The 24,116-nt window shown below is 40.4% G+C and overlaps 1 protein-coding gene across 1 annotated transcript in view; it reads left to right on the forward strand.

The window, feature by feature from the left end:
• sirt6 (sirtuin 6) overlaps nucleotides 1–24,116 on the forward strand; it is a 52,967-nt gene that overhangs the window by 18,223 nt on the left and 10,628 nt on the right. Inside the window, exons 4-5 of the mRNA XM_072593768.1 lie at nucleotides 16,941–17,000; nucleotides 22,008–22,103. Of these exons, the coding sequence (XP_072449869.1) occupies nucleotides 16,941–17,000; nucleotides 22,008–22,103 (156 nt within the window). The remainder of the gene's footprint in view (nucleotides 1–16,940; nucleotides 17,001–22,007; nucleotides 22,104–24,116) is intronic.

Here is a 24,116-nt window from a genome sequence, read left to right on the forward strand (position 1 = left end):
AACAGTCAACCAGATACTGAAGCAGTCCGTGCTCAAATACAATAAGATCTGGACAATATCCAGGCTTAGGCCGACAAGTGTCAAGTAACATTCGCACCACGCAAATGCCAGTCAATGACCATCACCAATAAGAGACACTCTCACCACCTTTCAATGGTATTACCATCACAGAATCCCTCAGTGTCACCATCCTCGTTGTTACCATTGACCAGAAACTCAAGTGGGCTCACCACAGAAACACAGTGGCTACACCAGCAGGTCAGAGACTATGGATACTGCGGCGAGTAACTCACCTCTTGAGACTCCAAAGTCTATCTACCATCTGCAAGGCACAAATCAAAACTGTGATAAAATGGTCCCCATTTGCCTGGATGGGTGCAAGTCCAACAGCACTTGAAACTTGACATCATCCAGGACAAAGCAACCCGTTTGATTGGCACTACATCTACAAACATTCAATCCCTCCACCACCAGCGCTCAGTTGCTACAGTGTGTGCAATCTACAAGATATACTGCAGCAATTCACCAAAGATCCTTAGACAGCACCTTTCAAAAACCCATGGCCACTTCTACCTAGAAGGGCAAGGGCACCAAGTACTTGGGAACACCACCACCTGCAAATTCCCCTTCAACCAACTCATCACCCTGACTTGGAAATATACCGCTATTCCTCTGCAATTGTTGAATCAAAATCCTCAAATTCCCTCCCTACTGGCATTGTGGGTCAACTCGCAGCAAGTGGGACTGCAGCAATTCAAGATGGCAGCTCACCACCACCTTCTCAAGGCAAATAGGGTTGGGCTATCAAAGCTGGCCACCAGCGACACCCAAGTCCTACAAATGAATTTTAAAAAAACATATCTGTCGACTTGAGAGCAATGTTAATCAGGATTGTAATCCAGCAATAGTGAAAGCAGACCAACGGATTGCCAATTTAGGATGATATATGACTCGGTGAGGAGGAAGCAGATGGTGGCTTCCACATGTCTGCTCCACCTGCCCTTTTCAATAGCACTGCATGTTCAGAAGGTGCCGCAGATAATTATCCTGCTTTTCAATATAGTGCAGCATTGTCACAGTAGTTGCTTTCCAGATGTGGCAATCGATAGAGATCCTGCCTATCAAAATCAGATCACAGTCACAGAAGGTTACAGCACAGAAAAAGGCCCTTTGGCCCATTGATTCTACACTGGTCAAAAACAAGCACCCAACCATTTTAATCCCTTTTTCCAGCACTTGACCCTCTGCCTTGGCATTGTGAGTGCACATCGAAATACTTCTTAAATGATTGAGCCTTGAAGATTCTAAGAGAAGCTGTGAGCTCTTCTCATACCTTGTGCACCATTTCTGTTGTCAACAGCCTGGTCAAACCAGTAAAATGAGCATTTTACTCTCATGCTGTGATGCGGAGGCACCGATGTTAGATTGGGGTGGACAAAGTTAAAAATCACACAACAGGTAATAGTCCAAATAAACTTATTGGTACTTCCAAATATGATCCAACAGGTTTATTTGGAAGTACCAATAAGTTTATTTGGATTATTACCTGTTGTGTGATTTTTAACTTTGTCCACCCCAATCTAACATCGGTGCCTCCGCATCACAGCATGAGAGTAAAATGCTCAGTTTACTGGTTTGACCAGGCTGTTGACAACAGAAATGGTGCACAAGGTATGAGAAGAGCTCACAGCTTCTCTTAGAATCTTCAAGGCTCAATCATTTAAGAAGTATTTCGATGTGCACTCACAATGCCAAGGCAGAGGGTCAAGTGCTGGAAAAAGGGATTAAAATGGTTGGGTGCTTGTTTTTGACCAGTGTAGAATCAATGGGTCAAAGGGCCTTTTTCTGTGCTGTAACCTTCTGTGACTGTGATCTGATTTTGATAGGCAGGATCTCTATCGATTGCCACATCTGGAAAGCAACTACTGTTGACAATGCTGCACTATATTGAAAAGCAGGATAATTATCTGCGGCACCTTCTGAACATGCAGTGCTATTGAAAAGGGCAGGTGGAGCAGACATGTGGAAGCCACCATCTGCTTCTTCCTCACCGAGTCATATATCATCCTAAATTGGCAATCCGTTGGTCTGCTTTCACTATTGCTGGATTACAATCCTGGAGTACCTGCATGAAATGGACTACAGTGGGTCAAAATGGCTGCTTGTTGATACTTACCCAAGGGCAGTTGAGGTTGAGTAAGCACTGCTGGTTTTGTCAGTGATGTCTCTCATTCCACAAAGAATAAAACAAATAATGGTCCTTGGATTTTCCAGGTTCTGGTCCCAGCTTGTCAGAGTTGAATGGACCTTGCTTCTCGCTTATGAAATCTTTCTTTTTTAAAAGGGCTTTTCTTTTCAGCACATGTGTTGTATTAAACATTATTCTGTGGTGAAATGTGAATTTGCCTGCAATGGTTGAATCAGGCAGCATCTTGTGGATATTGGTTTTAGGTTATTTAAAGCGTTCAGAGTGCCAAGCATTGGTTGGTCTTTTGTGATCTATTTATGTGCATGCTGAAACCTGGTTATGGTGTATGACTGTACTATTAACCTTCCCTCCTTGTAGGTTTTAGTTGCTGTCTATTTGAATAGATTCTTTGAGAAGCTGAGGTAAAGGTGGACTCTAATCTTAAATGCTTCTCAGTTCAGTTATAGTGTTCAACAAAGGAACAGTCCTCGGCTTTAGCTTGAATCAAGCCTCAGCCACTCTTATTTCATTCTGGATTCAAGTACCTCTAGATTGCCATGGAATGTGGCTATAAACAGAGTCAAGCATGTTGATTTTTGCCACAACAATTTATTAGAGGGGAAATGCCTTTGAGTGTTGGAAAAGAAGAGTTTGAGAATACTCCAGCAGGGGAAATCAGTCACTAAAGGTTCTGAAAAAGGAGTGGAAAATTATGGGGCAAACTTCTGTTCTTGGAAAAAAAATTCACTTTTAATCAAAAATGGCCCGGGAATGTCTAGAAAATATACGGAAGTCTTTGGCCTATGCCTCCTGAGATATGTTGTATAAAGCACGTTTGATGCCACCTAACCAATTTAAGAAGAAATAGACAGGGACTGAAAGGTCAAATTGGCAACAAGTTGTTCAATACACTAATCAGAGGTGAAGTATTTAAGGCAAAAGTTGGATTAAGTTTGAAATGACAAAGTCTGAGGCTTTCACTTATGCAGAATGAAGTTTTTCAGATGCACCCCCCTGGCTGTTTCACTGAATAGGCCAATACAGCAAACTTTTAATTAACCAATACCTATAGGATCAGGATTGTACTGGTTGATTAAATATTCCAATTGAGTAAAATGTTCACACAATCAATGTAAAAATGCACAACGCGGGTATATGCACAGTTACACTTTATTTACAGCATAAACCCCTTTAAATAATAATGCTGTTTTGTCTTAAGTAAAACTTACCAGCAGAGAGCCTTCTCACTTGCACCCTCAACTGACCACTCGGACATAGTGAAGATCACAACTATAGAGTAAATCTGATATTTCAGGTATATGACTTTTGCTGATTTATCAAGAATGCTGGTTTATAAGGTGCGGTTAAAACAAAGTTTGCTTTGAATCAAAAATGATCATTGTGCAGAGGTGGCCGATTGAGCCCCTGCCAACTCTCTGCAAATTCAATCAGCTAGTCCCACCCACTTGCCCTTGCCTGTAGTTTGCAATATTCTTTTGTTTTAGCTGCTTATCTACTCTGTCGAGACCCCTCATGATTTTGAAAACTTCCTTCAAATCTTAGAAAGAAGTGTTACTTGTGTATAGTGAAATCAGGGGTTATGGGGATAAGGCAGGAACAGGATACTGATTGTGGATGATCAATGGTGGTGCTGGCTAGAAGGGTTGAATGGATTAGTGGTGCTGGAAGAGCACAGCAGTTCAGGCAACATCCAAGTAGCTTCGAAATCAATGTTTCGGGCAAAAGCCCTTCAGCAGGAATCGGGCTTTTGCCCGAAACGTTGATTTCGAAGCTACTTGGATGCTGTCTGAACTGCTGTGCTCTTCCAGCACCACTAATCCAGAATCTGGTTTCCAGCATCTGCAGTCATTGTTTTTATCTAGAAGGGTTGAATGGCCTACTCCTGCACCTATTGTTTGTTAAATTAATTTGCTTTTTTTTTAAGCCATTCTTTCAACCTTTTATTCTCAAAAACTAAACAGAAAATTAACTTCATCTCTGTTCACTTGCTCATTGGGTTTTTTAATCCCTATGAAATGGCTGTTGCTATGCTTTTTGTATAACAACCCCGCTGCCTGTGTCAGCCTATTTAAAGGTTTTTCTTAAATAATTCTTTCTACCTCCTCCATGTGTGACTCATCCAGTTCCCAAATTTGGTATCACAGCTGAGATTCTATGATGCATTTTAAAGTTTTAAGTTGTTTCCTCTTTGTCGGGAACCCAATAGTTGATGTAATAATTGTCAAATACAAAACCGCTTGTGCCATTACAAAATAGGGCTAAGTCAAACAAGAAACTTGAATTTTCTAGCGTATCTTTCATCACCTCAGTCTGTCGGAATGTACATGACTAGCTGTACACACTTTTGAAGTACAGTAGGTTCTACTATTGTAGGGATGCGCAATCTAGCTTAGTGAAACCAAGGGGCCAACATAAAAGTTAAACAAGCTCAGAATTAAAATATTAGCATATAAACATCAGAAAGTGCTGGAAATCCTCAGCTGATCAGAGAGAACACCAAGTGAATGTTTCAGGTCAGTGACCTCTCATTATTGACTTTCGGCGGGATGTTACTCTCCTACACATTAACAGCACCGAGCTGGAGTGAATGGAGAGTGTCAAGCTCCTGGGAGTGGTCATCCACAACAAGCTTTCTTGGACTCTTCGTGTGGACGCACTGGTTACAAAGGCCCAACAACGTTTCCTCTTCCTCAGCTGAGGAAATCTGGCATTACGGCGAATGCCCTTGCCAACTTTTATAGGTGCACCATCGAGAGCATTCTGTCTGGATGTATCACTACCCGGTATGGGAGCTATACCATTCAAGATCAGAGATGGTTACATAGAGTGGTGAACTTGGCCCGGCTGATCACAAAGGCCAATCTCCCATCTATAGATTCCACGTGCCAGGCCCGCTGTCAAGGAAAGGCCGCCAGTATTCTCAAAGATCCATCCCATCTTGGCAATGTTTTTCTACAACCACTACCATCGGGGAGAAGGTACAGAAGCCTGAGCACACGCACCAGCCGGTTTTGACAGTTTCTACCCTACTGTTGTTAGAGCACTGAATGGACTCACAAACTCCTAACATTCGCCTGTACCTGTGTTTTTGTTTTTTGCTGCTGTTTACCTATTGTTTACTATCGACGCTACTTAATTATGTGATCTGCCTGTATTGCTCGCAAGACAAAGCTTGTCTATCACTGTGTCTCTGTACACGTGACAATAAATTCAATTCAATTCATTAAAACTGTAAAATATTGGAGATGAAGGCAGTTTTCAGTGTACGTAGAAAGTAGGCTGTTCATTCCCTCAAGCCTGTTTCAACATTCAATAAGATCATGGTTGATCTGTGGCTTCATATACTTATCTTTGGCCCGTATCCCTTAATACCTTTGCTTAACAAATCTCAGATTTAAAATTAATAACTGATCTTGCATCCACTGCTGCTTGTGGATGAGAATTATAAACATTTGCTGAACCCTTGTGTGCAGAAGTGCTTCCTTACCTCTCTTCTGAACAGTCTAGCCCCATTATTTTAGAAGCCTGAACCAGTGGAAATGGTTAATCTTTATCTATCCTGTATTTTCCTGTCAATATCTTGAAGACTTCAATCAGATCACCGCTTTACCTTTTGAAATTCTAGAGCAAACAGACTTAATTCCTGCAATCGCGCTTCATAACTTAACCCTTAAAGCCCAGGTATTATGCCTGTAAAACTACATTGTACTGTCTCTAAGGCCAATCAAAGGTCTGGTGCCAAATCTGCCCTCACTATTCCAAGTGGGGTCTAACTCGGGTTTGTATAATTGCAGCATAACATCTGTATCCCTGTATTTTAGTTATCTCAGTATAAAAGCCAGCATTCCATTAACTTGTTTTATTTTCTGTGCCTGATTGTGAAATTTTAAAGATCTGTGCACCTGAACCCCCAAGTCTGTATGGACGTTCACTGTATTTAGTGTCATACCATCCAGAAAGTACTCTGATCTAACCCTTTTTTATTCAAAATAGATAACCTCACACTTGCTTACATTTAACTCCATCTGCCCATTCACATAGCCCTTAACTATCCTTTTGTAATATTATATCATTTTAAATGTCTGTAGTGTCACCTTTCTTAGTCTCATCAGCAAATTTGCTGATATGTCTTTTTATGCCATTATCAAAGTGGTTAGTAAATAATGTGAGTAATTAAGACCCTCACACAGATCCTTGTGGGCTACCATTGGTCACTCATGCCAATTTCAGTACCTACCTATTATCCTTAGTTTCTGTTAACTGCCACTCGACCAATTTCCCAGCCATGTCAATAATTTACCCTCAGTTCTACGGCCTTTGACTTTTATGTGCGACTTTATCACCTTCCTTCTGGAATTCCATATAAACAGCATCCATTTATGTTCCTCTGTCCACTGCCTTAGTCACCTCTTTAAGAAATTCAGTGACATTGTCAGGCATGATCTACCTGTCATGAATCCATGTTGGCTCTTCCTGATTAATTGAAAATGTTCAAAGTATTCAGTTACTGCGTCATTGATTATAGACTATATTTCCATACAGATGTTAGATTGTGGCTTGTAATTTCCTGGTTTTTCTCTTTTGCTCTTTTTAAAAATGGAGTGGCATGTGCAATTTTCCAATCCAGAAAGATGACTCCTGTATGTGGGGATCTCTGAAAGATTAGAATTTGGGGGATCTACAATGTGCTCCCCTACTTCCTTTAACACCCTCAGATGGAAACTGCCAGATCCCAGGGATTTGTCCTTCTTTGATTCCATTAATTTCCTCATTACCAATGTTCAACTTAATTTTATCCAGTCCTGGTTCCCAATCCACTATTAATTTCCTGAGGACTTCCAGAAAACTGGCCTCCTTTTCAATTGTAAATTTTGAGACAAAGTAATTATTTAACGTGTCTGGCATTTCCCGTAATCATTGATGATGTCCCAGTTTTCATTCTTGAATGAGCCAACATTGCTGCTGGCCACCCACTTTCCCTTTATCTGACTATAAAATTTCTTCTTACTGATTTTCTGGGTAAGTTTCCTTTCATAATCTCTCTTCTAGTAGTTCTTATAAGCTGCTTTGTGGTCTTTGTATCCTTTCCATTCAACAGAATCTGTTTCCTTTTTAAATTTTTAAGCCCTTCCTTTTAGTTTTACGCTGTCCCTTATCTCTTTAGTTGTACCATGGCTGTTTATTTTTCTCTGTGAGATGGAGCTTTTTCCTTTCAGGGCTATAAACTGATATTTTATAGTGTTACATTTCTTTAAACATCCTCACTGTTTTTCAGTTGTTTTACCCAAAGTAGATTTTTCCAGTTTACTGTGGACAGTCTCTGTTCCACGTCATTAAAATTGGCCTTGCCTAAGTTTAAATCTCGCAGCTGAATCACGCCTTTATTTTCAAAATCTCAAGTTATGATATCTCTTTGATAAATGTTCACACACAGTGACTTACTAATTAAATCTGCCTCATTAGTAAATGCAAAATTGCTTGTCCAGGGCATTTTGCTGTTGGAAACTATCCCAGACATACTCCTGATATGCATTTCTGGAATCCATGTCATTGAGTCAAGGAAGAGAGCAGCAAAATTGTCACTTAAGTTGATGTCTTCCACCAGTGTTACCTACTTAAGAGATAGGGCATCACTTAGAACAGCATCACCAAGGATTGTGTAGCACATGACTATTCAGAGACACCTATCATGATGGAGAGGTGACTGCTACTGACAGGATGCATGTTTCACCCCTCCAATCTGAGTGGCAGTAGACTGAACACCACCAGATGGGAAAAGAAGGCATGACTAGTGACAGAAGATCTACCTTTCAGGAGAATCTTTTAAGAGTGGTTCATTACTGGGCTGGAGAGAAAGAGATTGTAATGGGCAACAGAGGATCGTTGTAATAGAATCCCTTAAGTGTAGAAACCGGCTATTTGGCTCATCGAGTCCACACCGACCCTCCAAAGAGCATCCTCCCCAGCCTCCTTGTAACACTGCATATCCCATGGCTAAACCACCTAGCTTGCATGTTCCTGGACACTCTGGGCAATTTAGCAAGGCCAGTCTACCTAGCCCACACATCTTTGAACTGTGGAAGGAAACTGGAGTACCTGGAGGAAACCCATGCATATGCGGGAAGAATGTGCAAACTCCACACAGACAGTTGCCTGCGGGCGGAATTGAACCGGATCCCTGGAGTTGTGAGGCAGCATGCTAACCACTGAGCCACTATGATTTAGTAAAGGAATTGAGGGTTAAGGAAAGAAGGGGGCTGAATGAGGTTGAAAGCATTTCAGTCGTGATTGAATGGCAGAGTAGATTCAATGGACTAAATGGTCTAATTCTGCTCCTGTATCTTATGGACCAGAATTGGGCAAGGTGGCTTGCTGCCCATTAAAACCCCATCAAACTGGAGGAAGTCTTAAGCAGAAGCAGCATAACAGTAAGTGTAGAGTAGGTATAAAGGGAACAACTGTAGAGTAGAGAGCTGAAATGACTAGCTAATAAAGGGAATGGTGATGCAAGACAAAAAGAATGTAGTGATGGAAAGCTTGTTTTCAGTGAGGTGTATGGAATACCCAAGATCAAATGGAAGCAGTGATTAAAATATAACAACTTACTTATTTACAACAATTGCATTTAAATCCATGCCAATTGCTCAAGATTGCAAATGCTTATATGTAAATTTACAAAGTCCCCTCTCAGCATTTACATATCCCTGTCCCAAAGTTATTGAAGAATAAGTTCTGTTTTTACATAATATAATAACATAACTTGAAATTGTAAATAAAGTGCAATGCCCAAGTAACTGCAGTTTCATACTAGCCATTACTTTTCGCTTTTTGAGCTATGAGGTGTTTGTGGGCCATCTTGGACTGCAATGCTGCCGGTATCCTCACTGTGCTATTGACTAAAGAAACCCAATATTTTGATGGAACAGTGATGAAGGAGCTTTGATGCACGTCATAGTTGTGAAATTGTGTAACTTTGAGGACATCATGGTGGTGGTGGTGTTCCCATGCACTTACTGACCCTGGCTTTCTCAACATTAGAGGTCACAAATTTAGGACATCAGGATAAATGCCTTAAGTTCAGGTATCCTAGAAGTATTCAACCATGAGTTGGTTTCTTGATTAAGCAAGAAGTGGTATCGTTGAATAAGAAACAGTCAACATGAATCTGTATAGTAGTTTCTAGGTAATGGAATTCAGGATTAATATTGCCTTTGATCAAATTTGAGTATTCTGAAAATGTGTATGGGCTAGTTTGAGGCTGTGTCCCATACTTATAAGAATTATTGTGGGAGACGGCATGAACCCCTGACTGGAAAGTGCTTAAAGTCTGTTGTGTAAGTTGTACCTAAACATGAACTGCAAGTCTTTACATCTGGGAAAGACTTGCAGAAGTCTGCAAGTCTTTGGTCTATGGGGGGAGACTGGAGCACCCAGAGGAGACCAGCGCAGACACAGGAAGGATGTGGGGGCTCCAAGCAGACAGTTGCCTGAAGCTGAAATCAAACCCAGGCCCCTGGCACTGTGAGGCGGCAATGTTAACCACTCAGCCACTGGGGCAGGAAAGAACTGACTTAGTACATCTGACCCCCCTCTACAATGAGCTTTCTCATTGTAGAGGGGGGTCAGATGGACTAAGTCAGTTCTTTCCACCCCATTTCCTTTCCATCCCCTAATTGCCCAATCCCGTACCTCACCTGTCGTCTCAATAGCAAGAAAACATGGCCAACAATAGTGGGGCAAAAGATGTCAGGGAGAATCTAGGGTTGGATGAAAGCAGAATTCACATTCTCGACAGTGCACAAAAAGCCTTTTACTGCCTAGTTAACATTCCTTAAGTCTAATGTAGAGACTAGTTGCCTTTCCCCTGAATTGTGTATAGAAAGGCAAGGACTGATTGGGGATAGTCAGCATGGCTTTGTGCATGGGAAATCATGTCTCATGAACTTGATTGAGGTTTTGAAGAAGTAACAAAGAGGATTGATGAGGGCAGAGCGGTAGACATGATCTATATGGACTTCAGTTAGGTGGTCGACAAAGTTCCTCATGGGCGACTGGTTAGCAAGGTTAGATCTCATGGAATACAGGGAGAACTAGCCATTTGGATACAGAACTGGCTCAAAGGTAGAAGACAGAGGGTGGTAGTGGTGGTGGAGGGTTTCTTTTCAGACTGGAGACCTGTGACCAGTGGGGTGCCACAAGAATCAGTGCTGGGCCCTCTACTTTTTGTCATTTACATAAATGATTTGGATGTGAACATAGGAGGTGTAGTTACTAAGTTTACAGATGACACCAAAATTGGAGGTGTAGTGGATGGCGAAGAAGGTTGCCTCAGAGTAGAATGGGATCTTGATCAGATGGGCCAATGGGTTGAGAAATGGCAGATGGAGTTTAATTTAGATAAATGTGAGGTGCTACATTTTAAAAAAAGTAAATCAGAGCAGGACTTAAACACACACTTAATGGTAAGGTCCTGGAGAGTGTTGCTGAACGGAGACCTTCGAGTGCAGTTTCATGGTTCCCTGAAAGTGGAGTCACAGGTAGATAGCATCGTGAAGAAGGTGTTTGGTGTGCTTTCCATTATTGGTCATAAATTCTTTCTCTTCTTTAAAGCTTCTTTTATCTTTGGTAGTGGGCATGTTGATCCTAGAAATTAAATTGGTCATATTTCACGTTTGTGATGACTTGTGGATATGTCAGACTTGATTTCTGTTCCCACAAGGCTTAAGACAGCTAAAAAAAAACTAAGTCTGCTTTTTGTAGTTTAGACTTAAGTTGTCGACCAAAGATGCTGTTTGATCAAAATTTCATAAACATTTGTTTCAGTAAAAGCTTTGACGTTGTGAAATCTTAACATATTATTCCTTTCAGCTGTCAACTGGAATTTTGAATTTCTGTTTAAAAGTTGTCAGTCCCACTGACTTTGTATCAAAATTTTCAGCTTTTAATTATTAACAAGAATGAGTGTTTGTGTAGAATAACTGAGTCACTTTTATCAAAGGTTTTACGAGTAATATTTCAGTATTGCCGTCATACTGAATGCAAATCCATCAACAGGTAGCTTTTCCAGTTCATCGTTTCAACCCCTATAATTCAGTTTTCACATAAGTTGCAGCATTTTCAACATTCCTAAGATATGGGAGCAGAATTAGGTCATTTGACCATAGACTCTGCTCTATCATTCAATCATTTCTGATATGCTACTCACCACCATTTTCCTGCCTCCTTCCCATTACCCTTCAAATCATTAGCACTTAAAAAATATTCCACAGGTTCACAACCCTTTGGGAGAAGTAATTTCTCCTCAACTCTGTTTTAAATTTGCTACTCCTTATCCTAAAACTATGACATCTCATCCTAGAATGCCTCATAAGAGGAAGCATCTCTCCAAGTCTATTTTATCCATGCTTTTTATCATCTTAACAACCTCAATTTGATCTCCCCTCATACTTCTAAATTCCAGAGAGTATAGGCCTAAACAGTTCTTTCTTCTTACAACAAACCCCTCATCTCTGGGATCAATCTAGTGAACCTCATCTGAAGTACCTTTGATGCCACTTTAATTTTCCTCCAATAAGGGGACCAAGGCTGTGCATAATATTCCAGGTGCATCTCACCAATGCCTTGTATAGTTGCAACAATACTTCCATACCTTTATATTGTACTCCTTTAGCCAACATTCCATTCGCTTTCTCTATTATCTGCTGTACCTGCATGCTAGTTTTTTGTGACTCATGAACAAGGACACCCATATCCCTCTGTACTCTAGCAGCCCAGAGTTTCTCCCCATTAAGATAATAGGTCGCCTTCATATTTTTCCAAACAAAATGCACCACAACAGACCAAGAAACATAAATAGAAAGCAGGACAGAATACAAGTGCTTCACCAGAGGCTCACTGATGATGTTACCGAGCATGGTGACGAAACGTCTGAGACTAAATCTTCCAACTCAGCAAGCAAACTTACAACTCAAAATGCATGACCTCACACATATCCACATTAAGCTCCATTGCCACATTTTGGCCCATTTTCCTAACCTATCTCTTTCCATTTGAAAGGTTCTTATTTCCTCATTGCAGTTTACCATACCGCCTATTTTTGTATCATCTGCAAATTTAGCTAAAGAGCCTTTGGTCCCTGTATCCGGGTTGTTAATGTAGATTGTAAATAGCTGGTGCCCAAGGACCAAACCCTGTGGCACCCCACTGGTTAGTTCCAGCCAGTTCTAGGGAAAAAAATATTATCCTAACTTTCTGTCTTCTGTCCATCAGCCAGTCACCAATCCAAGCTAATAAATTACCCCTGATCCCATATCAGCCTTGTCTGTTCATCTTTTGTGCGGTACCTCATCAAACACTTTCCAGAAGTCCAGATATATATTACATCTACAGGATCCCCATTATCCACCTGCGGAGTCAGAGAGTCATAGAGATGTACAGCACGGAAACAGACCCTTCGGTCCAACTCGTCAATGCTGACCAGATATCCCAACTAACCTAGTCCCACCTGCCAGCACCCGGCCCATATCCCCCCAAACCCTTCCTATTTATATACCCATCCAGATGCGTTTTAAATGTTGTAATTGTACTAGCTTCTACCACTTTCTCTGCAGCCCATTCCACACACGCACCAACCTCTGCATGAAAAAGTTGCCCCTTAGATCTCTTTTATATCTTTCCCCTCTCATCCTAAACCTATGCCCTCTCGTTCTGGATTCCCCCACTCCAGGGAAAAGACCTCATCTATTTACCCTATCCATGCCCCTCATTTTATAAACCTCTATAAGGTCACATCTCAGCCTCTGTTGCTTATTGGAAAACAGCCCTAGCCTATTCAACCTCTCCCTGTAGCTCAAATCCTCCAACCCTGGCAACATCCGTGTAAATCTTTTCTGAACCCTGTTGTCTTTGAAGAACTCTAGCAAATTAGTCAAACATGATTTGCCCTTCATAAAACCATGCCAACTCTGATGGAGAGCATGTAGTCTTTCCAAATGTCCAGTATTTGCTTCCTTGATAACTGATCTAGCACTTTCCCAACAACAGATGTTAAGCTAACTGGTCTGTAATTTCCCACATATTACCTCCCTCCCTTTTGAATGAGGGCATTAAATTCAATCACTTCATTCAAAGTTTGGGAGAAGATTTGTAGCTCGGGTGCTTGTTGTTGTGGTTCTGTTCGCTGAGCTGGGAATTTGTCTTGCAAACGTTTCGTCCCCTGTCGAGGTGACATCCTCAGTACTTGGGAGCCTCCTGTGAAGCGCTTCTGTGCTGTTTCCTCATGCCGGAGGAAACAGCACAGAAGCGCTTCACATGAGGCTCCCAAGCACTGAGGATGTCACCTAGACAGGGGACGAAACGTTTGCGAGACAAATTCCCAGCTCAGCGAACAGAACCACATCAATCACTTTATTATCTAAGGCGCTTGAAACAGGATCATGTAAATTAATTGAGAAGCTTCACATCTTCAAACCAATACAGTTTGAAATGCTGGTCACCCAATGGCTGTATGCATAATTTTAAAGTAGTAGTAGTAGTTGTACAAAAGGTTTATTAATGTGGATTTTAAAGGCGGCTCTTGTAATCTTCTGTGCGTGTATTAACTTTTAAGCTGTTGTGTTAGTGCAACCACTGCCATATCCTGGAGGGGTGTGAGCACTTCCATCTTGATAACTGTATGATGGGAAAGAAAGGCAACATGCATTCATCTTGTTCATTCCATAATCTCTGGACATCCCACAGCACATACGTAGTTTTGACAATTCACTTGTGCCCTTCAGTTTTTACGAGCACTAATCTAGAAAATTAAGTGAAGCAAGATTTGAAAGGAGGAAGAACCTGTTACATTTTTCAGCAGAACTGAGTATATTGAAGTATATTTCTTATTAAGGAATTGTCTGTTCCCAACCTACAAAAATATTAATGGAAGGACTTTAAAGAAGAATTGACAATGTGACAAAAGTCAGTTATTTTGAAGGGGACTCATAAAGATACCTGCGTTTCTAAGGCTCATGCCTTGTATCTTATAACACTGACATAGCGTGGGAGCAAAATGGGCCATTTTTATTGCTCATTATATTTGAATCAATCATGTATAATATATCTCAAAATTTAGTCCACCATCTTCATGCTGCACATTCCTGTCACTATGGGGGAGAGGAATGGGCACCGTAGCCAATGCCTGTCCCTTTCTTGACCTGCTCAACTTGAGCACGCATCTAGCTGGAAGCTCTATAGAATATGGAGAAAGTGAGGACTGCAGATGCTGGAGACCAGAGTTGAAAAGTTGAAAAGGAAAAGGATTCCTGAAGAAGGGCTTATGCCTGAAACTCGATTCTCCTGCTCCTCAGATGTTGCCTGACGTGCTGTGTTTTTCCAGCACAGCACAGCTCCATAGAATATGTTGGGTACTGGCAACTTGACTGTTCTTTTTCTCTTCCTTGTGCCTGAGGAAGCAGGAACCAATTTCTACAGTTTGATTAGAGATAGTAGCATCATGTCTGCAACTGGACTAGCAATCCCAAGACCCACTGAGTGTGACAGGAGTTCAAATGAACTAAAGGAACAAAACTTCAATTAATTAATACATTAATTAAATCTGAAAAAAATTACAGCCTCATTAACAATGCCCAAGGAATGACTGAATAGTTGTAAAAACCCTGATGGTTCACCATTGACTTTCAAAGAGAGATATGTGCCATCTTCATCCAATATGGATACAGTGGTTGACTCTTAACTGCCCTCGAAATAGCTTGGCTACATCCAAGCACCACAGAAAAATGTCACATAGCATTAGAACCGGACAAAACACCCAGCATTGAATTACGCACAGAAAATGACAAAGCTGTGCAATTTATGCTAATATTGAGAGACCTGTCCATCAGACTAGACAGATGGCAATTCAACATTGTCACAGTTGGCGGTTCAATTTATAAAACCAACGTCCCAGACTTCTCATTATCCAGCCCAAGGTATATGCTGTCCCACTAACAGGAGAGACCAACCAGAGTCGTAGGTTGATGCAACTACAATGTGCCAACTTCTGTGAACAGCCTCGATTTATTTTAGCAAGTACTAGCTTTTGGTGGATCACTTACACTCCGCAAGCACTGCAAGGAGTGTTATCAAGTGAGACTCCCCGAACAAGGGAACCGTCTTCCCTTTATACAGGGTTTTACATCGCAGTCAGTCATGCATGTAAGACACAACCCCCTGCCACTCCCCTGTAGTCACATGCCACCCAAAAATGTAAAATTATTAGATTCTTTCCAGAAACAACATATGATTAGGTTATTCCTTAAACTGCAGCATTTACAGTGTGTGATTAGATTGCTGCATCCTGTCTGCAAGACAAATTAACACACCTCCTGGAACATCCAATTTCTTACATGTCAGCAGAACAAATTAACCCCTTAACAGCTCGAGGACACAGCATAGTGGTATACAGTTGAGGAAGTAGCCCAGAGAGTGCTCAGTATTGACTTTGCACCCAACAAAGACTATCCATCAAACATGGTCAAGAAGCTGTCCTGATGATTACCATCTTTTGACCAACCTTAGTTGATAAGTTACTGTGCCTCCATGTTGAACACTAATTCAAAGAGATAGGCAAAGGCAAGATTGTGCAGTTGGTGAGGAGCATCAGTGTGCTTCACAAAATGTGGGTCCATTATACCACTATTTGGTCAAAAGTTGGTTGAACACTGATTGGTGCTTAATATTGCATGTTTACAATTCAGATGCTGATGCAGTCTCTATCTATAAGCTCAAGACTTTCATTCAAATTTGGGCTGATAATTAGCAAGTGAAATTCTCACCAAACAAGAATTAGGCAATGACCATCTCCAGCATAATAGAATCTAACCATCTCCAATTGACATTAAATGATGCTACCATTGCTGAATCCACCATTATCAATATACTGTGTTTCCAGAAACTGAACAGGAGCAGTCATGGCTACAAGAGAAGTCAGAGGAATTTACCACCGTACTCCCCAAAACCTACCCACTATCTAAAAGACACCAGATCAGGAATATGTTCCACTTGTCTGGACAAGTAGTGAGCCAACAATTCTAGAAAAGCTTTACACCATTCAAAACAAACAGTCTTATTTGGCCAGCACACATCATCATCTTAAACGTGCGATGTCTCCCCAACCTGTGCATAGCGTCAGCAGTGTGTACTATCTATATGATGTATTGCAATAATTCAATGAGGCTCCTCCAGTAGTACGCTCCATGTCTGAGTCTTAGGCAGTCCAGGTCTTAGTCATAGCTGAACCCCAAGTGTGACCTGCTCCCTCTACTGGCCTTATTCTGTCTTCTAGTTAAAAACAAAAAGCCCACTTAAAGTCCTTGTATCATTGCATTGTTTGTAATCATCTGTACTGTTGAAAACAAAGCCACAGCTTTTTAGGAGCATTCAAATGTAAAGGTCATGAATATAAGTTTGAATGGAATAAATCCAGTGAGGAATTCAGGAGAAACTCTTTGCCTGGAAAGTGTTTAGAATGTAAAGAATGAGTTATTGAAGGGAAATGGTCTAGAAGAAGCTGTACAGTAAATCAGATCTGTGGGTGGAGTTATTTGAAGTAGGGATGGGAGGTGACAACTTGTGGAGTATAAACAGTGCTGTGGACCAGGCGGGCTAAATGATCTGTTTCTGAAATGTAAATTTATGTCAGTACAGACTAAAACTGAGATGATGTGTATTCACCTGAGTTTTCTTTCCACAGAGATAAACTGTCAGAACTCCATGGCAACATGTTTGTGGAAGAATGCATGAAGTGTGGCAAGTAAGTTTCTCTTTATTTCTGTAACCTCTTCTCCCAGTAGTTCTGATGCTGCAGTAGCAGCTGGATAGATCTCAATTAACTTGCAAGGATCTGTGTATCATTACCCAGCCTGTGCAATGCCTTACTCAGAAACTGAATTAATTATTTTTAAGATTCATTTTAATGAGCTATTGAAAAATCTAAAGTTCTGAGGAGATCAAATATAATTTTGCATTTGTACTACCATTGGACAGTCTACTGATTAATATATTAGCTTACTTTGGGGAAAGTTGCTGAATGTTGTGGAATTTAAGATCTAGTGGATATTAATTCAAAAACTGGACACATTAAAAGGTGAACCCATGCTGCAACATATTCATGGTTCCTGATCAATATCTCCCTCCCTTAGAACTATTAATGTTGGGGCAGAGGCCAGCATTTGATTCAAAAGATGAATTTCCTAATAATTGTAGTGCAATTTTCCTCTTTGTCGTCCTCACTTTCTGCGAAGCCTTTGATATGGTCAAACACGCTGTCCTGATGAACCTACCTTCCTTCGTTTTTCAGCTCAATTAGATTGTCCTCGCCTGCTTCCACATATCCCTCTGCATAAGCAGATGGTATTCCAGAGGTGAAAGTATGTCACCTTTGTAATGAAGAAGGCCATCAATATATCACTTTTGTAATGAAGAATGCACGCTCACATAAATGGGGTGATTTGCATTTACAGAATTATATTTGCAAATACATTTTATTTAGCTCAAAAAGCACACAAACTGCAGGTAGTCAATGCAAGCATTCAATCCATGTAATATTTTGTAAATTCTACTTTGGAAATAGAGCTAGTTTGACTCAAGATTGGGATGCAGACAGACTTTAACCTCATACCTTTAATGCATTGTCTGAACTGAGATGTCACTTCTTTAATATAAAACCTTAAGTTATCTCAAGAATGTGACTTAAAAGGAGTTCTAGGATTTACATATTAATGAACCAAAACCTGCAACCCACTCTAAAAGATACACGACTTAACAGCAATCTAGGTTTGTTCAATTTATAATTTCAGTTGCATGACACTGTAATCTTTTGCTCTAAATTCTGTGTCTTACGGTCCTGCTCCACAGCTACCTGATGAAGGAGCAGCGCTCCAAAAGCTAGTGCTTCCAAATAAACCTGTTGGACTATAATCTGGTATTGTGAGTTTTAACTTTGTACACCTATGCAGCGTGCCTTGGGACTACTTTCACGTTATTTCTACACATTCAATGCTAAAACTTTATCATAACTAAACCATTCTTCTGCTCTAAACCACTGGTGAATGAGTAGGCTATCTGTGCTCTGCTTCTAATCTGATCTCTCAACTCGAGAGTAATTTATGAATTTTAGGTTATGCTGTATGATTTTTGTGTACAGTGTACATTTGCTGCAGGTATTTCTGGAGGGAAAGGAAGATCCCATTCTGTAGATTCAAACTTAATTTACCTTTTTTTTAAAAACTTTCTCCCTGCTCCTACCCTGGTGACACATTACATTTTGGAGGCCAGCAAAAATGTTTCTGTTGTTGTCTTCTATAACCATTTTCAATCCTGTGTGTCCATTCACCCCCCCCCCCCCCCACCCCCCAATCGCCCCTCCACACACTAGGGGCAGGAAATTAGAATCTGCAGCTTTGGCTGTTTTGATTGGGATCCTTCTTCCCTCAAAAAGAACTATTTAAGCTATTTTTTAAAGTTGGTCTTTGTTTGGTTCCAAATTTCTTTTGGATTTGTCCAGCCCAGCAGGATTGTTCTATTTATTTATGCTCAATAACATTTCTTACTCGAGCTTTATGTTGTAAAATTGAACTGTTATGACATTTAAACACTGGTGGCTTTAATCATGATACACAACTTGGACGAATGGACAGCATATTGCCAGGGCTGGTACAGCTGTTAGGAAAATAGTGCATGGGAAAGATTGAATGCGCAGCTGAATATTTGCTTCAGTTACATCTTTAAAAGGCTGAGAGCTTTTCGTTTTTACTTTGGATATCACAATATCTGGTTTTTAGTAGCCAGTTGCTGCTATTATTTTTAAATGACCACTGAACTCCATTCTGTTAAGAAATATCTAGTGCAAAGGAGCAGCTTCTCTTGTTGGCTGGGTTATAAAGATTGTGTTTGTGCTACCTGAGCCGCATAAATTTGTTTTACATTGACCGACAGCTCCAAAAGCATTTCTAAATTATATGTTCTGTTCATTTTGTTCCAAACAATTCAGTTTGAAGGTTCATCTCCATCTCCCCAGGCTAACCCTCTGCTTCCTATTGTATCTTTTGTGACTGCATGATTTACACTATAGAAAGTAATACACAGCTTCCTGGTTACTTGACCTATTGTTGCCTTTAATGTTCGTCAGACTTTGCATTAGCGGTTGCAATTTTAGAGCCACCAATTAAACTTAATTCTCCCTTCTGATGGGATAAATATATCAATTGAAATGAAGAGACATTAATGCAACAAACAGTGGGATTGTTCTGTCTTTGTATATCCCCTATCCTATTTGATTTGGATGTAAGTTACAAACATGAATCAAGTCAATACAAGTTGCTAATAAAAATGAGAAATGTTGAACCCTACACTGGAAATTTAATCAAGTTCATTGTTCCAACAATGATTTGGAGATGCTGGTGTTGGACTGGGGTGTACAAAGTTAAAAATCACACAACACCAGGTTACAGTCCAACAGGTGTAATTGGAAGCACTAGCTTTCGGAGCGACGCTCCTTCATCAGGTGATAGTGGAGGGCTCGATCGTAACACAGAATTTATAGCAAAAATTTACAGTGTGATGTAACTGAAATTATACATTGAAAAATTGATTGCCTGTTAAGCCTTTCATCTGTTAGAGTACAGTGATAGCTTCACTGTATCACTATTCAGTGAAACAATCACTGTATTCTAACAGATGAAAGGCTTAACAGACAATCAGTTTTTCAATGTATAATTTCAGTTACATCACACTGTAAATTTTTGCTATAAATTCTGTGTTACGATCGAGCCCTCCACTATCACCTGATGAAGGAGCGTCGCTCCGAAAGCTACTGTGCTTCCAATTAAACCTGTTGGGCTATAACCTGGTGTTGTGTGATTTTTAACATTGTTCCAACAATGCCTCTTGCCTCCAACCTGTTTCTATCAAAAGTCTGTTCATAGAAACTACACTTATCTTCAATGAAGTGTAACTGTTAAATATCTTTAGTGAGTTATCAGAAAGTAGCCAGGATATAGTTTGAGTATTCTTTGAGCATCTTGTGTTCTTGCTTCCACTGTAGTTTTCATAAACAACTCTGTCTCTGAACCCAAAATCTGCACCTTTACTGTTTGCAGGTGTAAAGAAATATCTTGCGTTTATACAGCCCAGTCATGTGGTAAAATATTCCATGGCCTTCTGCAAAAGCATTATCTAAAGAAAACTTGACACCGAGTTATGTAAAGCGATAGCAGAATAGATGATCAAACAATTGGGAAAGGTGGAGGGTTTCAGCATTGAGAGATAATGAATTGGATAAGTTTAGGGAGAGAAAATTCCAAGTGTGAGCCCAAGAGTACTGAAATGCTGCCACCAATGTTAAGGTGAGGCAAGAGAGTAATGCAATAGAGATAGTAAAAGGAAAGCACTTAAAAGGATTTAAATCTGTTTTGTTTTGTTTCTAGATGTGTTAAATTGGCTTTAATAACTTCAGCTACAGTTAAGTCAGCTAACTGATGCTCCTGGTGGGAGCATCCATTCACTATGTGCATCTCTTGTGTTTTTGTGAGTCAGTAACTCAGCATGTAATATTTTTATCAAGATCTGTTGGTTTCTGTGTTCATGTGAGCTAGGCACAGCCTGCACATAAACACCATCTATTCCAATTAGCTACTTCTCAGGATGCATTTACCACTCACTGTTTGTTTGGAGGTGGGATTAGATTAGATTATATTACAGTGTGGAAACAGGCCCTTTGGCCCAACAAGTCCACACCGACCCGCCGAAGCGCAACCCACCCATACCCCTACATTTACCCCTTACCTAACACAACGGGCAATTTAGCATGGCCAATTCACCTGACCTGCACATCTTTGGACTGTGGGAGGAAACCGGAGCACCCGGAGGAAACCCACACAGACACGGGGAGAACGTGCAAACTCCACACAGTCAGTCGCCTGAGGCGGGAATTGAACCCGGGTCTCAGGCGCTGTGAGGCAGCAGTGCTAACCACTTGATGTTGTCAAGCCCTGTTGTTTTTGCAGAACTAAAGACAGAAAGCCTGTAGATCAGTAGTTGTTGGCAAGAGTTAGAGAGAGACAATTTTGAACAGGAGTTTTAAAAAATGATGCTAGAAATCGGAAACAAAAACAGAAATTGCTGGCAAAACTCAGCAAGTCTGACAGCATCTGTGGAGAGCAGCAACATCTGTTCTGAAGAAGGATCACTGGACCCAACACATTAATTCTGCTTTCTCTTCGCAAATAATGCCAAACCTCCTGAGCTTTTCCAGCAATTTCTGTTTTTGAACAGGAAATAGTAATTCAGTTAGATCATGGCTGATCTTCATCCTCGCTCTATTTTGTGTCTTGGCTTCGCTTCCTTTATTACAAAACTCTGTCACTCAATTTTCTGTCGAGTCCCAGCTTCAGCTTTTTGGGAACAACATTCCAGATGTTCGCTACTTTTTCCTGACCTTGCTCTTCAATGCCGTACTCTATTTTTGAAGATACATCTTCTTGTTTTGTACTCCCAATTAAAAGTATTTCCTTCTCATTATCAAACCTTTTAAAGTGTTCATTTTGATCACTCGTTTGACCCTCTTGTCTAGGTTTTATTCTGCTCGTAAAGTAATTTGTTTACCTGTTTTTTTAGGTTTTAAGAATGATTTGTAAACTTCGTTACCAGATGGAATGCCAGATGGAAATGAGGGCCAACAGTATCGTGCATAAAGATATGATATTTTGACATAAGTTTTCCCACAAGGTAGTTTGACAATCCACTGGTTCTTCTCCTGCAGGCAGTATGTTCGAGAGACAGTAGTGGGAACAATGGGATTGAAAACAACTGGCCGATTATGCGATGTTAAAAAGGCACGTGGTCTTCGAGCGTGCAGGTATGGGATTCCTGTTCATGTTTTATAGCATATTGTCTTCATATGTTGAATAATTGTGGTGTATTTTGGTACATTGGCAGGTCACCTTTCATATCTCAGTTAATTTTTACTTCATTTCATTGCACTATTTTGTTTGCATCCACCTTAAACTGTTAGTCTTGCTAGTGTAAAGTTCTACAGATATCGATCATTTACCTAAAATGCGCCTAAAAAGGGCACATTTGGAAGTTAGGCTAAATGTTGAATGCTGGCAGGTTCATTAACTGTAGAGAGCATCACTGCTTCATAAGTTCATAAGATAATAGGGACAGAATTAGGCCATTTGGCCCATTCAGACTATTCCGCCATTCGATCGTGACTGATATGCTCCTTACCATTTTCTTGCCATCTCCCCATAACCCTTCAACCCATTATCAATTAAAAATCTGTCTAACTCCTCCTTAAATTTACCCACCGTCCCAGCATCCACTGCATATTGGGGTAGCGAATTCCACAGATTCACAACCCTTTGGGAGAAGTAGTTTCTCCTCAACCCTTCGAATGAGGAGGCATCTGCTCCACATATATTTTATCCATATCTTTTATCATCTTGATATCTCAATTTTATCTCCGCTCATTCTTTTAAATTCGTGAGTGTATAAGCCTGAACTGTTCAATCTTTCTTCATCCAACAAGCTCTTCCTCTCTGAGCTCAATCTAGTGGACTTCTTCTGAGCTACCTTCAATGCCCGTATATCTTTTCTCAAATAAGGGGACCTAAACTGTGCATAGTACTCCAGGTACGGTCTCACCAATGCCTTGGAGAGTTGCAACAATACTTCCTTACCTTTATATTCTATTCCTTTAGCTATAAACCCAACATGTCTTTTGCTTTCTTTATTACCTGCCGTACCTGCATGCTGGTTTTCTGTGACTCATGAACGAGGCCTTCCAGATCCCTCTACACTGGAGCATCCTGAGTTCTATATCCATTTGTAAGATTCTTATTTCTTCATTGCAGTTTACTGTCCCACATACTTTTGTGTCATCTGCAAATTTGACTAAAACGCCTTCTATTCGTACTTCCAGGTCATTGATATAAATTGTAAATAGCTGGGGACCAAGGACCAAACCCCACTAGTTACTACTTGCTATCCTGAAAAAAAAAGCCATTTATCGCGACTCTTCCTTCTGTCCATCAGCCAGTCACCTATGCAAGCTAATAAATTAATCCTAATCCTTTATGATCCAATCTTGTGAACTATCTTTTTGTGTGGTACCTTACCTTAATGCCTTCCAGAAGTCCAGATATATTACATCTATAGAATCCCCATTATCCATTTTGCTTGTTTTATCTTCGAAGAACTCTAGCAAATCAGTCAAACATGATTTTCCCTTTATAAACCATATTGACTCTGATGGATAGAGTTTCGACTTTGTAAATGTTCTTATCTTGCTTCCTTGATAATTGATTCTAACACTTACCCAACAACAGATGTTAAACTAACTGGTCTGTAATGATAGGAGGATGATACTTGATTCCCATTAGACTTGCTTAATTTCATTTCAACAACTTATCTTCACAAAGAAAAGCAAAACAAGAATTCTCGCCTTCACATGTAAATCGGCCGTCTTTCTTGATGGTTTATAACTATTCTTCTGCACTTCTAACCACCTCCACTTCAGCAAAAGCTTAAAGCACTTTCAGCTTCCTTTAATAAACAAAATAGTCTTTTCATTTCCTTCTTTTTCCAAAACCCCTCTGCCTGCATTTGAGGTTTTTCAATTTTATTGTTCAAAGCCAACAAGGAAATGGCCTCAGTCCCCAGTGCTAAGGGTGTATAAATTTATGTTTATAAAGTTTATGTGAATATAAATGTTGTCTATCAACCTGTTCAGAGATGTTGTTACATACCTTGGGAGCTGGGCGCATGTATACTTAGGCATGTACATATACATCAAACATAGCATATCACTACACACTCCGACCAGAACTCAAGATAGCTCAAATGTGCTTACAGTAAGCTGTTGTCT

This window comes from Chiloscyllium punctatum, chromosome 24 (genome assembly GCF_047496795.1).
Source record: "Chiloscyllium punctatum isolate Juve2018m chromosome 24, sChiPun1.3, whole genome shotgun sequence".
In the NCBI taxonomy this organism is placed as follows: domain Eukaryota; kingdom Metazoa; phylum Chordata; class Chondrichthyes; order Orectolobiformes; family Hemiscylliidae; genus Chiloscyllium; species Chiloscyllium punctatum.